The sequence below is a fragment of the Triturus cristatus genome, chromosome 6 (genome assembly GCF_964204655.1).
Source record: "Triturus cristatus chromosome 6, aTriCri1.1, whole genome shotgun sequence".
Lineage (NCBI taxonomy): Eukaryota > Metazoa > Chordata > Amphibia > Caudata > Salamandridae > Triturus > Triturus cristatus.
In genome coordinates, this window is record NC_140589.1 from 887,175,191 (window position 1) to 887,190,770 (window position 15,580).

General features: G+C 43.0%; 1 protein-coding gene across 5 annotated transcripts in view; it reads left to right on the plus strand.

Annotated features, from left to right (window-relative positions):
- Positions 1 to 15,580, plus strand: part of LOC146820739 (uncharacterized) — a 669,677-nt gene that overhangs the window by 312,563 nt on the left and 341,534 nt on the right. For all 5 annotated transcript variants that reach the window (XM_085611515.1, XM_085611516.1, XM_085611512.1 and 2 more), the window contains exon 5: positions 3,174 to 3,296. In XM_085611515.1, the coding sequence (XP_085467641.1) occupies positions 3,174 to 3,296 (123 nt within the window). The remainder of the gene's footprint in view (positions 1 to 3,173; positions 3,297 to 15,580) is intronic.

Genomic DNA, 15,580 nt, shown 5'->3' on the forward strand with positions numbered 1-15,580 from the left:
TGTATTTATTTGGTACACCAACCATGCAAGGACACTTGGCATCTAAGCAGGAAAATGTGGACTTGCTCCAGTATTGGAACTTTCATAGATTTACATGCTTGAATCATTCCTCGTCATCGAGATGGGAGTCCTACAGTACCTTAGGAAAGCAATGCAATGATAGGTATAGACTTGAAAAGACCTAGGTCCCTTAGTTTAGTAACCTATCATAGTCATTCTTTAAAAAAGAGACCAATCTTACGTCTTGACCAATCGTATTGTATCACCCTCTAGACCACTGCTGTGAGAAGCTCCAGTTCATCAGATTTTCTACCACACATTGTGTTGGGGTGTCTCCATGGAGATCTGCTTAGTTTTCCTGTTCCAGACTTGTTCTACAGAGAATTTGAAGGTTATATCTCTTCAGCTATATTAATATCCTTCTGTATTTGTTCTTCCTCAAATCTCACTTCACCATGTCAGGGAAAGCAAAAAAGGGCCTATTCGGGTCCTGTGCTACCTGAGGTAAAAAGAGGCTTCACTCCGATGACCCTAATCAGAACTGCAATTATTGCATGTACCCATCGCATAAAGCAAAAGGAAGTAAGGAATGTCGTACATTTTCCACTAAAACACATAAAGACTGTGAGAGGAGGCTGCTGTTATGGCTTTAAAAGCTGAAGACCAGAAAAGAACCCGTGTCAGATAGTGATGGGGAGGAATCTTCTTCTTCCTCTAGAAGATCACTATAAAGAGAGAAAGTCAGAGTCTCCCATACTCACTTCTCCCTGGAGCGAATATATACTGTTACTTCGCATGCGTTACATCACATGCCTTGACAACGCGGTCGTTACAACGACCGCGTTGTTACAACGCAAACTATTACATCGCAAGTCATTTCAATGACTTGCTGTAGGGGGCGCACTGGACTTAAGAATAGTATAATTTACTAGTAATACTCCAGTTTGTGCAACAGCAGGGAAGGTGTTGGATTCTAAATCGCGATGTAGTGGTTCAAATTGTAACAACGCGGTCGTTGTAAAGACCACATTGTAAAGGCATGCGATGTAAGCCATGCATTGTTATGACTGTTTCCCCTCTGGAGCCATCTAAGAAATACTATAAAATGTCCTCTAAAGGCTCCGAGAAGGAATGCAGCCCCTCAAAATGAGCTCATGAGAATTCCTCAATGGGAAAGAAGAAATCATCAACGTTTTCCTCAGAAACACCTTCAAAATTAAAGTCTGAGCCCCCTACACCTCTCCTCTGGTCATTCACACCTTTAAGAAGCTATCTTCTGTACCGTTGACAGAGAGATTGTCAACGAGTGTGTTACCATCTATGAGAAAATCGTTATTGATTCCTTCAATGACGAAGAACACCACCTCCTCTACTACCACTGTCTCCACCTTCTCGACTGCCTCATCTTTCTTGACGACAACCTCATCATCAACGAGCCAAGCCCCAATGCTGTAGACACCGAAGATCCTTCTCGCCTCGACGACTGCACTCCCATTGACAGCGTTGTTGACGTTCCTGTCGATGACTCTACCACCGTCGTTGAAGACACTATTGTCGGCAAAGTCACCACCGTCGATGAAGAAATCAGTGTTCGAGGCATGTGTACGGTAGATACACATGCTTTGCATAGTCCTGCCATCTAGTGTTGGGTCTGGATGTTTGCAAGTTGTTTTTATTCGAAGAAGTCTTTTCCAGTCACGAGGTAAGGTGACTCCTCTTTTTAGTGATAGTGCACATGGGCATCGACTTATTGTTAGATTGTTTTCTTTCCGCCATTGGGTTCGGACATGGTTTGCAGCGCTCCGGTCCAACACAGTTCTTTGGGATCCTCTTGGTGCACAACACACTGTACCCTCGTTGGTATTGTTTTGTATGCCTTTCACCATCCACCGTATTTCAAAAAAATAGGAAAACACGCTATCTTCGATTTAAAATACATCGTTCGCAGCCTTCGGGCCAAGCCGCGTCATTTGACTTGCACTCCGTTTCGTAGTATCCAGTTTTCTGCTGATGGAATGGACTCTGTTGACAGCTGCATCATTGTGCCTTTTTCTCTTTGTTTTTTTGTTGTTGTTTGTTTTTTCTGCTGATGCTGCACAGCATTGGCAATGCCAATAGTTAAGACATTTGCCAATGTTTGTTTTTATTTACCGATCCAAGACAGGTGTCATTCATCTTGGAACAGTACATTTTTAAAAAATCAAGTGCGTCATGACGCATACTCGTTCACATGTCTTGACGCATGGAGGCCATCTTGGATTGAGATACATTTTTTTATGAAACCTAATCAAAGATTGCCAGACTTTTATGCACATGTGCCTTGACACATGCTTTGCATGCAGTTGCAAACAAGTATTAGAAAAACCACTGCTTCTGGAGACTAATTGACTGTGCTAGTGCTTTTTTTATTGGAGAGCTACTGTTTCTAGCCTTCAGTGCACCATATCATTCTTTAAAGTAAAAACTGGCCGTTGTCACTGTCCAGAATAACGACCCAGTCCAATGCATTTCTGTGAAAAGTTCAAGGTTTCCCAACATTTTCAAGAATCATGGTTCACATCACAACTTGAAGGAAGGTAACCGAAAGTCTTTTTTTTCCTGTGAAAATGCATAAAGGGCTAGTATTTTTGACCATGATGAGAAGCATTGGAATTGGAGTTTGGAATAGAAACAAACAGATAGCAAGACTATAAAAACATTTTTAGGCAAATGAAAAATTAGTTTACATTAGGGTGTGCGGGAGTTCATGGTGAAGATAAAAACCGAGGAGGAAATTAATGGGACCGACTGAAAGAGAGAGGCAGCAATGGGAGGAGATGGGGCAGCAAAAGCCTGTGAGCATTGAAAGCCAGTCAAAACTTAAAGATGCTTAAGAGAATACAACTGGGGCCATCAATACTATGAATTTGAGCTAAAATAATTTTTTTGTTAGAGTGATATATAAAGTATGTGTATTCTGGTGAGGCGAGAATGCATTCCATCTCAGAGCAATAATTTTGTATCATTGAACTGCAGATTTGCTTAGTGTTACATTTTGGGTAGCGATAAGTTCTTGATATATTTTTGTCAGTCTTCTGACAAGATCCTTTGTTAAATGCTAAGTCTGCTTTAGAGTTTATCTGCATGTATGGAAATCTTAGGTGTGCTAATCTTAAGTTTTTTCCATTATCTAGAATCAAACCAAGACACCATTGGATCGGCTGGAGCCATTGTGGCACTTCTGGCTCTTGCAAAATCCTACGATCCAAGGGTCCAGCAGAATGCTGTCGGAGCCATTTTAAACCTCACCCGATCAGGTATGTTTTGCCTAACGTTTTGCAAGTGAAAGTGTGCTAAAAGACCTGAATGCTTTAATCAGGTCTCATGGCCTGATTTATATTTGGGCTGACAGAGTAATGTCTGTCAGGGTGACAGAATAATTTACTCCATTACCCTGAGGGATATCCAGTCCCACAAGTCTAGAGTTCTCTGCTGGCCTCGTAGACAACTCTTAACATTGGCAGGAACCGCCATCTCGGTGGTTCCTGTCAGTGTTGTAAAAGTTTGACACTGGCTCCATCAAAGAGGACAGCAGTCTGTCAAACATTTGCAAAGATTTTTATTTTTCAAAAGCAAACTCCCAAAATCATGAGTTTATTTTTGAAAAATTAAAAACAAATGATCCCCATACCTTGGAAGTTTTATTTCCTGGTGTGTGGGTCAGTTTTTTAAAACATTTTTTTCTGTCCTTCAACACCATGTTTTACCAGATGGTGACATACAGCAAAAAAAAAACCAAGCATTAAGATAGCCAATAGTTCTCGCCTTTTGAACTTTATAAGGGTTTAGCCATGCAGCACAATTTCCTGGGTGCAAAGCCAATAGTTCTTGACAATCCAAATCATGGGGGTTGAAGAAAACTGTACTATAAACTTCTGTAAAGTCTGGTGCTTTCCCCAAAGCAAGATGCACCGACCAGCTCTTTACAGGAATTGAAATACTTTACCAGCATAAAATTTTAAAAAAGTGCAGTTTTAAATCTGGGCATAATTTTATTAGAAAACCCAGTAATAGATTTATAAATGGTGAAAAATACAATTATTATGAGACCAAACTAAAAGCTATGTAAACGGGTACAATGCATAAGACGGGGATAAGAGCTCAGGGAAAGTGCTGCCCTAAAAAAAATTCTCAAGTCCTTAAACATTGGCATCTTAGAGAAAACGCTAAAGTGACACAACACTACAAAAATAAAGTAAACAAGCATGACCTTCATTATATTTAACACAAATCATAATAGGTTTCCCGGGAATACTGGCCAGATTTTACCTTCTTAGAGTAGAAAAAGGAAAATTACTTGAAAGCACGGTAATCATTGAGCACAGAAGTGGCTTAGTGATCTTTCACAAATCTGCCGTACAAAACTTCAGCACACTGTTTCTGGATTTTAACTACAAAAAATAAAATGGTCAACAGGAGCTTTGAGCGCCGGGCCGCCACTTCAAGTCACAGCAGAGGGTGATAATGGGGGCTAATCACATGCAACCGTGTCATTACCAGAAGTCTAAAACTTGTATCTAACACTACCTAGTCACTGCTTGACTCTTGGGCTTACAGCCACTGCCTGCACTCCGAGTATTACTGCAGTCAGACAGCTGCTGATGGCGCAGCACCTTGAGTTTTTTAACCTGTTATGCCAAAGGTCTTCAAACTAGGGGGCCTTAAGTGATCTCGGGGGGGGGGGGGGTGCCAGTCTCTGGCCAAGAGAAGCATCATGCTGTGTTTTAAGTGTTAAAAACATGAGCGTCAGTCAGTCACCTTGTGATGAGCCATCACTAACAATGTTTGTCATTTATATCCTGACTGGGAGTATGTGTAAAAATGGGTAACAGAGCTTAACTGCAATGTTTCAACATATTTAAACTTTGCCAACTTAGCAGAAATATTGTGGAAAAAATTGAGAGGGTGATAGAAGATTTGATTTTTCACAGGGGGCACAGCATTAAAACGTTTAAAGGCCACTGCGTTATGCTATGGCACTTGGCAGACCTGGAACCTTAAATTACCTGAAATTAGCTTGATACACAAAGTCTAGCAGGCTCAGGCTGATGGGCAGGTCAAAAGCCCTCAAGTCTTCTGAATCCTCCTCCCTTAAAGACTGGTCTGACCACACCACGCAAACGTATTTCTCCGGGAGAGGAATCACAAAATAAAAGAAGGTAGAATAGAAATAGGACACCACTGAACAACTTTTATTTACTGATTCTAGAGATTGGTTAAATGAGAAACGTGTAGTAAGGCCTGTAGCGATTGTTGTGCTTGATGTAGTCTTTTATTCATCCAAGGGGGAATAAGGGAGTACTGGGCACCAATCAAATCAAGGTCAACCGGAAAAAAATCCAAGTAAGAAAGGGTAGGGGGGCTGCTCCACTCTAGGAGGCCTTTAGACAGTAGCTGAGGGAATGAAGACAGGATGGGCATGAAGACATTGGACAGCAATGTGTTCGTATTTTCAGTACGCTTGTTTCACAAATGGGTAGATGAGTGTAGGGCGCACTGCAAATGTGGTGGGGATGCTCAAGAGATGTTTGTATTGTATAAGGAGGGACATATTAAAGCCAAAGCATGCAGTATAAAAGTAGAGCATTCGAAGAGGTACGGTCAAAAGTAAAGGTGGGGAGCCTGGTGGCAGTGCAGAGAGGAGGGGTGCACAGCCAATGTGTGCATTAAACAGTGAGTGGTAATGTGTAAATACAGAGTACAGGGAGATGCACTGCCGATGGAAACATAGGGGAGAATAATAACCTGGGAGTAAAAGAAGGTAGATGCATGGGGAAAATACAGTACACAGTCAGGCAAAGCGATATACTGGGACAGACAGCGAAGAGGCACTGCTTAGGGTGAGGACATGCAGATTGAGTGGGTACAGGGTAAAATCAGGTAAAACTTCGGAGATGCAAACATTTCCTAGTACTACCCAATGCAATTTTAGCAAAAGACTTGTTGACACAGTGAAGTCTATTACAACAGATATATTTGAAAACCACCCTTCACAAAAATAAAATTAAACATCTGCTATAATTCATATGAGCCAGCATGTTTGTCAATGATATTCTGTGCTGCAGAGGTGTAGCAGGTTACCTTTGATCTAAAAAAAGAGAACAATGAGCTGCACATAGTTCGGTATAAATGTCTGCACAATAAAATATACTCCATTAAGAAACTTCCAAAAGACCAACTAATACGAGCATCCACATCAGTGCAAAACTATGCTTGAAACTCTCAAAAGAAGCAAGAAGATGTAAGGCAAAGCTTGAAGGTTTACTGTGCACAAGAACAATTATAGAAATGCATGTTTTATTGTGCTTTTTTAAATGACTGCTTCTATTGTTTAGTAAAGCACAGGTCAAAAAGTCTACAAAATAACGTTGCCAACCTCACAACACGAAGAATGGACATGTTACCCTACACTTGACTCGCCAACTCCAACTCTATCAAGGCATGCAACTTTACATCACAGCATTTATTTGGCAAGTAAGCATCCATCATAACCCATATGTTGCCCTTTATTAGCAGTGACTTAACACCGACACCTACCGGCTCATTTAAATCACTGGAGATCACTATCAATTTTTGTTGACGCGGTCCAGACATACACCGAAGAGCCAATTTGGAACTGATTTGCTGCATTTATTGAACTTTAAGGACAACCAGGTTAAGGAGTGTTAGGCCAAACTCCTTTTATGGCTTCATAAGAAAGGAGTGTCTTCCACTGGCTGTACATCCTTTTGAAGTCATAAAAGGGGTTGAGCCTTTGCCTCTGCTCTTAGCTGCAGTGAAAACAAATGAGGAAATGCAAGCCTACGTCCAGTGCCCACGCTTGTATATGAAATTTGAAAACACCTATGTCACTCATCACTGCCAAAGAATCTTTACACTTTGTTGTGTTTCTATGTGCTATGTTGCTCTCGAGCTTTGTATGCGCTGTTTAAAAATAATACATTCTAGACTTTTCCAAATCCACAACAGTTTCAGTGCTGATCCACTTATTTTTGTTAGCCGTTCATCTTTTTCAGTGAGGTTTAGTTTTATTCTAATTAGGTTTATCACTTCACTGATGTCACTTTGTGTGTTGCTGATTTCAGAGTTCGTATGCCAACACTTTATGTTGTATCATCAAACGTAAATTCCCGTAAGAATTTTCTAAACAGTTATCGTCCTATCCTGCTGAAAGTCTCCCTGAGTTAAAGAGCCTCCCCATAACTTTAGACCAAAGCAATCTCTCATCAAATTCATACAGTACGTTCTACTCCCACCCAACCGGCTCCCCTAACTTACTTTCCGGTCACTGGCTCTTACCTAGTTCTTGACGGTTCGGTTCGCTGCACGTCCTCCTGTTGCTGTTTGGCTATCTTTTCCGAGCATGAATATAGTGTTGCTGATCTGCTTGTGCTGGATTCTGTAAGCATGACCCTAACGTGCCTTGCTAACAGACGGGCCTCAGAAAGCACAACATGGTGCTGGAGACCTGTAGTCTGGGCGGATAAGGGAGCGACACGTGGGTGTCCCCAAGAGTGACTGCCTCCTGGGACTGGCGGGGAAGTACACGTAAATCACGAAAGAAGAAAGCATCTTGTTACCATTAGAGGAAGTGCCCATTCGGTGTACGAGGCAAGTATCCAAATTCTCTACTTGTACCTTGCTAGGAAACATGGTGTATCGGTGTACCATTCGGAAAGGACGGAAGGTTGCCATCTTATATTTCTCTTCATGTGGGTGGTCCGCTTCCTACTGTGTTTGTTGTTTTTACAATACAGATGTACCACTAGGAACGGAGCAACCGAAAGTGACCTTACACCAGTTGTTAAAATGAAGTAAACGAGGGTGCGCCGCCGCCATTAAATTGAAAGCGCAGCATGGGGGCACTTTAACAAAACAAAACAAAAATAGGTTAAATAGGGCGACTCCACATAAAGAAAGGCATGCGGTTAAAAGTAAATAATTTAAAAAATACAAACCTCGTAGAGGGAAAGGGAAGAGGAAGGAGGGGCCATCACACGCTATACAGTGAGATAGCCAACCAAAATGTTCACTAAGTGAAATCGCCAGGAACACAGCTAAGCACACAATGGAGGGACAGTTACAGAACTGCACCAATAAGAAGCTTGCATTTCTGAATGGCACAAACAACAACCAAAAACAATCAATGGAAGTTCCAAGACCCATAGAATAGGATACAACAGGTTTTGCAGACAGCGCATGCACTGTCAAAGGCTAGACCTAAAAAGCTGTCTGATCACTCATTCTAAATTGGGTGGGCGGTTGCATAGATATCTCAGACGGCCTACATTATGTCAAGCTTTTTTGATGAATGTAACAATTTCTTTCTTTTTTTACCTGTCTGAACTCTCTTGCTGCCTGTGGCTTGGGTTGGACTATGTTCCCAGCTTCCTTGGGGCCAAAGGAGTAGCCGCATTCCTTCTTAATCGTCAGGATTTTCCCACAGCTCAGACACAATTGATCTCTTTTTCCCTGCCCACGCTCTCCTGCTGCCATGGCTGTGGTGGGACTGGGTCCCCCAGCTTCCCCGGGACCAAAGGAGGGGCCCGCAACACACTCTTAGGCACGAGGGCTTTCCCACAGCACGGGACGCACGCAGGACACGCACAGGCACGTGCCTGGGCAAAGACCGGGCCAAGAGCAGGCCCATCCACACCCATCTGTGGCCGGATGAGGCTTGGCCCGCTCTCTTGGTCTCATCTAAGTTTTCTTTGTGGATCCCTACAATTTCTACTGCTGCAAGGTTCATGGGTAAGAGAAAATCAAATGCTATTTCTGTGCCAGCCAATGAGCTCTCTGTGACTGGGACTATCACTAATTAGTTGACAACCGCAATGAGTGCTATTAACTCAGAGATTGACATTGTGGTCGAAAAACTGAGGGTAACTAAGAAAACAAACTCTGTTGCTCCCCTCTCCTAGAGATCATGCACCAAACACTTGGCCAATCAGTATAGATGCAGGAGTTGCTGCAGGAGTAGGGTGACCAGGCATCGCGGGTTTGCCGGGACAGTCCCGGTTTTTCAACAGCTGCCCTGGCAGATTTCGGTAAATTTAGCTCATTACCTAGGTTTTTAGAGAGGGTCGACTGAAAACGGTGGGGGTGCCTTTTCATGTTTTCCAAAGCAGGCATAGTTAGCAGTTGCTATAAGAAAGCAATTTAATTAACAGATGATCCAGCGTTTGTGGACCGACAAATTTCTATCATCTGGACCCAAATTAATACTTTACAGTCCCTTTCACGCTGCATGAGTTTAAACCAATCTTACCAATTTACTCCTTTTTCTATGAATCTTTGATAGTGGTCAGGGATTGGCAAAATAATATCAGAAATCAAAAGAAGTACCATCACAAAGAATAATCATCCAATATAACCAATTTGACACTAATAAAGAAAAACTCTGTTTTCTTATCAGTAGGTTTTATCTAAATAATGTGATTGCTCATCAAGTACAATGCAGCTCAAATCCTAGATCATCACATGAGAGAACAGCAATGCAATAAATCAAAATTGTACATCTCAGATGTCAGCGCAATGAGAGAGTGTATACGCGTAGAGACAAAATAATAAAGACATTTGCAAATAAGATTTATGCAAATTTAGAATATCATACTAACCAATCATCAAGTATTAGAAAACTGGAAAGCTACCCTCTGGCCATGAGAGTAAGCTGGGCATCCCCAAGAAGAATTGAGAAGCGAAGACAAAGAGTCAGGATCAGTTGAACAACAGCCAGCCAAAAAGTTAGGAAACAGCAATACAGCTCTCTCCTATTGCAAAGTAGGAAAACATGCGCCTAGCCCCCACCCTCTTACTACTAATAGTTATACCCTAAATTCACTAAAGGTTCAACCCCTCACGTATCATTACACATAAAATTCTCAAATCTCATTGGATCAAACAAGGGGTGTCTTGTCACTTCACTCTCGATGTGCATAACTTTTAAATGGTTACTTAGTTTCTGACAGCTCACATCATCAACTTTCGGGCAGAGGAAATACAGGTTTGAGGCATATGAGCTGTTATTGTTAAAATAATTTTATAATGCGCACAGCTACCCAAAAAGGGTTTCCCAGCGCAGGATTAAAGGTCAGAGGAAGAGGAAAGTCAAAGGTTTATTGATTAAATAATCAGGTTTTTAGTGATTTGCAAAAATTCGTATATAGTGTTTCTTTACGGATCGTTATGGGGAGAGAGTTCCATAAGAGAGGGCCGAGATAGGAAACGGAACGACCACCTATTTGTGCAAGCTTGACCCTATGGACCACAATTTTTTCCTGAGTGGTGGATCGTAACAGGCGTGAAGGTTGATAGGGACGGACTAACTTTTGCAGGTAGTGGGGAGCAGTACCTGTCTTAATCTTGAACATATAGTTCAGAGCTTTAAATTTAGTCCGGTTTTCCACTCTAAGCCAATGAAGATCTCTCAAGGCAATAGTGGTGGAAGTAATTCTAGGAAGTTTGCAAAGCAGTCTAGCGGCCGAATTCTGAACCACCTGAAGCTTACATAGAACCTCCCTATTTGCGGCCAAAAAAAGAGTATTTCCGTGATCCAGTCTAGATGTTACAAGTGCCTGGACAACTGTCTTTTGAGAAGTAATACGGAGCATCCAAATGATTTTCTTTAACCATTTCAGTATGGTGAAGCAGGTGGCCGCCGTTTTAACCGCATGTTGTTTCATGGAAAGATTGCTGTCCATGATAAATCCTAGGTTGCGGACTTGAGAGGAGGGCACAGGGTGAGGACCCATTACGGTGGGCCAATGTTGGGGGCCCCATAGGTCTTTGTTTTTCCCTAAGATAAGGACCTCGGTTTTTTCGCTGTTGAGCTTGGGAAGATTACTTTGCAGTCAAGATGCAATCTTACTGAAGCCAGTTTGAAGAGTAGAGGGGCCTGCCTGCTTATCTGCTGAGAGGGTAAAAATTATTTGGGTGTCGTCTGCGTACGAAAAAAGAAACAGCCCAGCCTCTTCTGCAATTGTTGCCAAAGATTGCACATAAATATTGAACAGAAGAGGACTAAGAATGGACCTCTGAGGCATACCATAGGGTGAAGAATGGATTTTTGAGGTGGCTCTAGAGGAAAAGACTTGAAAAGTCCGTCCAGATAGAAAAGAGGACAACCAACCAAGTGCCATGCCAGACACCCCAAAAGACTGCAAAGATTTTATTAACACGGTATGAGAGACCATGTCAAAATCAGCACTCAAGTCCAACATAATAAGGGCTGCTGTGTTACCTTTGTCCAAGTGTTGCCGCAACAATTCAATAACACCGAGAAGAGTTGTTTCAGTCGAAAAGCCTGCACGAAAGCCAGACTGGGAAGAATGCAAAAAATTAGAAGATTCGAGAAACTCAGTAAGCTGTAGATTAACGTGTTTATCTAGAATCTTGGAAAAGATAGGAAGCAAAGAGATGGGCCTAAAATTAGAAAGCTGAGAAGAATCAGCATTGACCTTTTTCAGGAGTGGTAGGACCATAGCATGTTTCCAGTCAGGTGGAACCATGGCCTCTAGGAGCGATGCATTAAGTAGCCTCATAATAATTTCCAACAATGGCAACTCAAATTGTTGAAGTACAAAAGCTGGAAGAAGATCACAAGGAGACCCTGACTTAAGGCTGTTTAAAATCTTTCTTAGAGAATCCATATTAAGAGGGGACCACGTTTCGAGTTTAGTTGTCAGTTCATTCGAAAAAATGGACTCAGACTTGGGGGCTAACTGGGTAGGTACTAGGGGCCAAGTTTTATCTAATGTTGTAGATCATATGCTATACACAGATCGTCATCTAGTCTTGGGTCCCGATGTTTGCACTTTGTTTTTCTTCGAAGAAGTCTTTCCAGTTATGAGGTAGGTGACTTCTCCTTTCGGTGATAGTGCACATAGGCATCAACTCCATTGTTAGATAGTTGTTTTCCGCCATCGGGGTCGGACGTCTATCGTTGCGCTCTGGTTCAACACTGTTCCTTCGGTTTCCCTCGGTACGCAAGATACTCACCCTCGACAGTATTGTTTTCAACCGCGTCTCCCTTTCTATCGCGTATCGTAATTACTTAAAATAATCTTTTGGACGGAAAGCTCATGGAAGGCCGTCAGGCCTTCCTGCGTCGGGTCGACCTGCAGTCGATGGAATGAAATCCCTTCAAATTCTGCCCTCGGTGCCATGCAAAATACCCACGCACCGATTCACACGAAGTGTGTAATCTATGTTTGTCCCCGAACACAGAGAACAAGACTGCAACGTGTGCCAGGCTTTCCGCTCCAAGAAAACACTTCGCTACCATCGGGCTCGACATCGCAACATGCAGAGCCAGCACACAAGCTCCATTCCGGTTATCTTCGAGTCGGACGAAGAGGCCGGCGAGGCCATGGGAACCGAGGAGGAGCAGGAGCCGGTTGCCATCTCAGAGCTCAACTCCAACCATGAGGAGGACATCCCACATGGTCAACGTACCAGGAGTACACCTCCCCCCTCATCCCAAGAGACCATTTTAATTAAAATGAAGGCTCCAGTCCAACCCCAGCCCTTGGGTCCCGGTCAGCACTGAGATCACGCTTCTGACACCCCACCCTCTGGGCTCGGCACCAAAGCCTACCAAAAAGCCTTCTGGCTCTGGAAAGACTCCCTCCAAGCCCATTTTGGAGTCCAAACCTTCAGGGTCAAAACATAAGTCCGGCACCGACCCCCCCCCCCCCCCCCGTTCAGCCCAGAAACAAATCGGCTGATCCGAAGACATCAACGGTTTCAACTTCAGCACCGAAAATTTCAGCGCCGAAACAGAAGTGCAGAAAACAACTATGAAGCCCAGTTTCGATGCCCCAATGGACAAACCGTATACGAAACAAAAGCTTTTGTATATCCATCCACAGACTGGTCATAGCACCACTAAAGTGACTCTATAAAGAAGGACTGATGCAGAAGAAGAATACCACATCTCTTTAAAGAAGAGATCTGTTGGAACTGACCCTTTCCCTCCTCCTCTTCCTCCACCTATTCTTCCTTCATCACCACCTTCCCCTCATATTCAACCAATTTCGCCTGAACATTCATCACCACATACACCTGACAACCAGGTTGATGGGGATGATAATCAGGATAGGGATGATGATCAGCCATTACAAGTCCCATGAGAAGATTATACCACCAATTCTCCCATGGGCAATGATCCTGATTTGTACCCTACCAAACCTTCTCCACTAGATGATAGTGTAGGCTACATCGAGTTACTGGGTAGAGCTGCCAACTACCATGGGGTGCTGGTACATAAGGAGTCATTAGAAAAATATTTCCTCTTTGAAACCATCAGTACAACACAGAAGTCATCAAATACACTACCCATGCTTAAAGGGCTGGTCAGGCATGTAGATGAAATTTTTAATTACCCAGTCAGAGCTCATAATCTTACCCCTAGAGTGGACAAAAAGTACAAGCCAGCATCATCGGACCCAGTATATATAAGGGGACAATTCACTAGACTCCTTGATTGTGTGTAATGCAAGAAAAAGAGCCGACTCCCAGACAACAGGAGAGGCTCCACCTCCTGATAAGGAATCAGAACTTATTGATGCTTGTGGGAAAAGGGTAGCTTCTCAAGCAGCCAATTTCTGGCGCGTCCACAACACTCAAGCCCTGTTAGCGCGTGCGCACTGGGATGAAATGGAACAGCTGATCCAATATTTACCCCCCGAACACAAATCAAAAGCACAAGATCTGGTTCATGAAGGGCAACTTATTGCTAACAATCAAATAAGATGTTCTTTAGATGCTGCAGACACTGCTGCTAGAGCTATAAACACTAGTGTCCTTTTAAGGAGACATGCCTGGCTCCGTTGATCTGGTTTTAAACCTGAGGTTCAAACCTCCATTTTAAATACCCCATTCGATAAGAAACATTGATTTGGCCCAGTGGTAGATTCTTCAGTTGAGAAAATGAAGAAAGTTACTTAGGTAGCCAAATCTATGGGAACCCTTCAGTCCACACAGGGTCGTGCTTCCTTTCGACGCTCCTTTTACAGAGGAGGTTCAAAAAATATCTCATCAGAAGCCACCTCTACCTATAATAAACCCTAGATGGAGACCCACCCTCTCCATCTAGGGTTTATTTCAGGGGAGGTTACAGGGGTAACAGCGGTAAGGGCAGGGGTCGGGGATCAAACACAAGCAACTCCCCCACCAACACAAAGCAGTGACTTGCCTTCACTTCCTCCCGACCACTCAACACCTGTCGGGGGAAGACTGTCAGATTTTCTACCAATCTAGCAATCAATAACAACAGACAATTGGATACTCAAAATTATCCATTCGGGATACTGCCTGGAATTCATCAACACGCCTCCAAATATTCCACCAAAGCCCCACGAACTATCACCAGACCACCTATACCTCCTCAAACAAGAGGTTCAGTCTCTACTTCTAAAAGGGGCTATAGCGCCTGTGCCACTCCAACATCACGGGTCGGGCGTATACTCCTTTTATTTCCTCATTCCCAAAAAAGACTGTTCTTTCAGACCAATTTTAGATCTCAGAGAACTCAACCGGTACATTCAGTCAATCCATTTCCACATGGTAACACTTCAACAGGTACTTCCTCTGCTACAAAAAGGTGACTTTCTATCTACTCTAGATCTAAAAGACACCTACTTTCATATACCAGTTCACCCTGCTCGTTGCAAATTACTCAGGTTTGTGGCAGCGGGTCAGCACTATCAGTTCAGGGTGCTCTCATTCGGTGTTACCACTGCCCCAGAGTCTTCACAAGGTGTCTGGCCGTAGTAGCTGCTCACCTCAGGAGACACGGGGTCCGATTCACAGAACTAACTTAAGACAAAATCCTAAACTTACTACCATTTTGGTATTCACAGAAGGCACTTACTCATTTTGGTATTCACAGAAGGCACTTACTCATTTCGGTATTCACAGAAGTTAGGAGTCCTAACTTTAGGACTCCTAAATGCCTTCTGTGAATACCGAAAGTCTTAAAATTAGGATTTTTCTCAGTTTAGTAGTAGTATAGTTAGGACTCCTAACTTTAGGACTCCTAAATGCCTTCTGTGAATACCGAAAGTCTTAAAATTAGGATTTTTCTCAATTTAGTAGTCCTAAGTTTATACCAAAATGAGTAAGTGCCTTCTGTGAATACCAAAATGGTAGTAAGTTTAGGATTTTGTCTTAAGTTAGTTCTGTGAATCGGGCCCACCGCATCCACGTCTTCCCGTACTTAGACGACTGGCTCATCAAAGCCAACACGTACCAACAATGTCTGTAGCACACTTTCAGGACAATTTGGTTAATACATCAACTAGGGTTCACAATCAATGCACCAAAGTCACATCGCCAACCAACCAATACATAGGACTATCTAGGCACCACAACAATTACTCAAAAAACTCTTGCTTTCCCCAGCTTAGCCAGAATTGAAAATATTCAGGCTTTAGTTCTCCGCTTTCAACCCAACCATTGGATTCCAGCTCGAACTTGCATGCAGCTACTGGGAATGATTTCATCCTGCATCAGGATCGTTCCCTATGCCAGACTGCACATG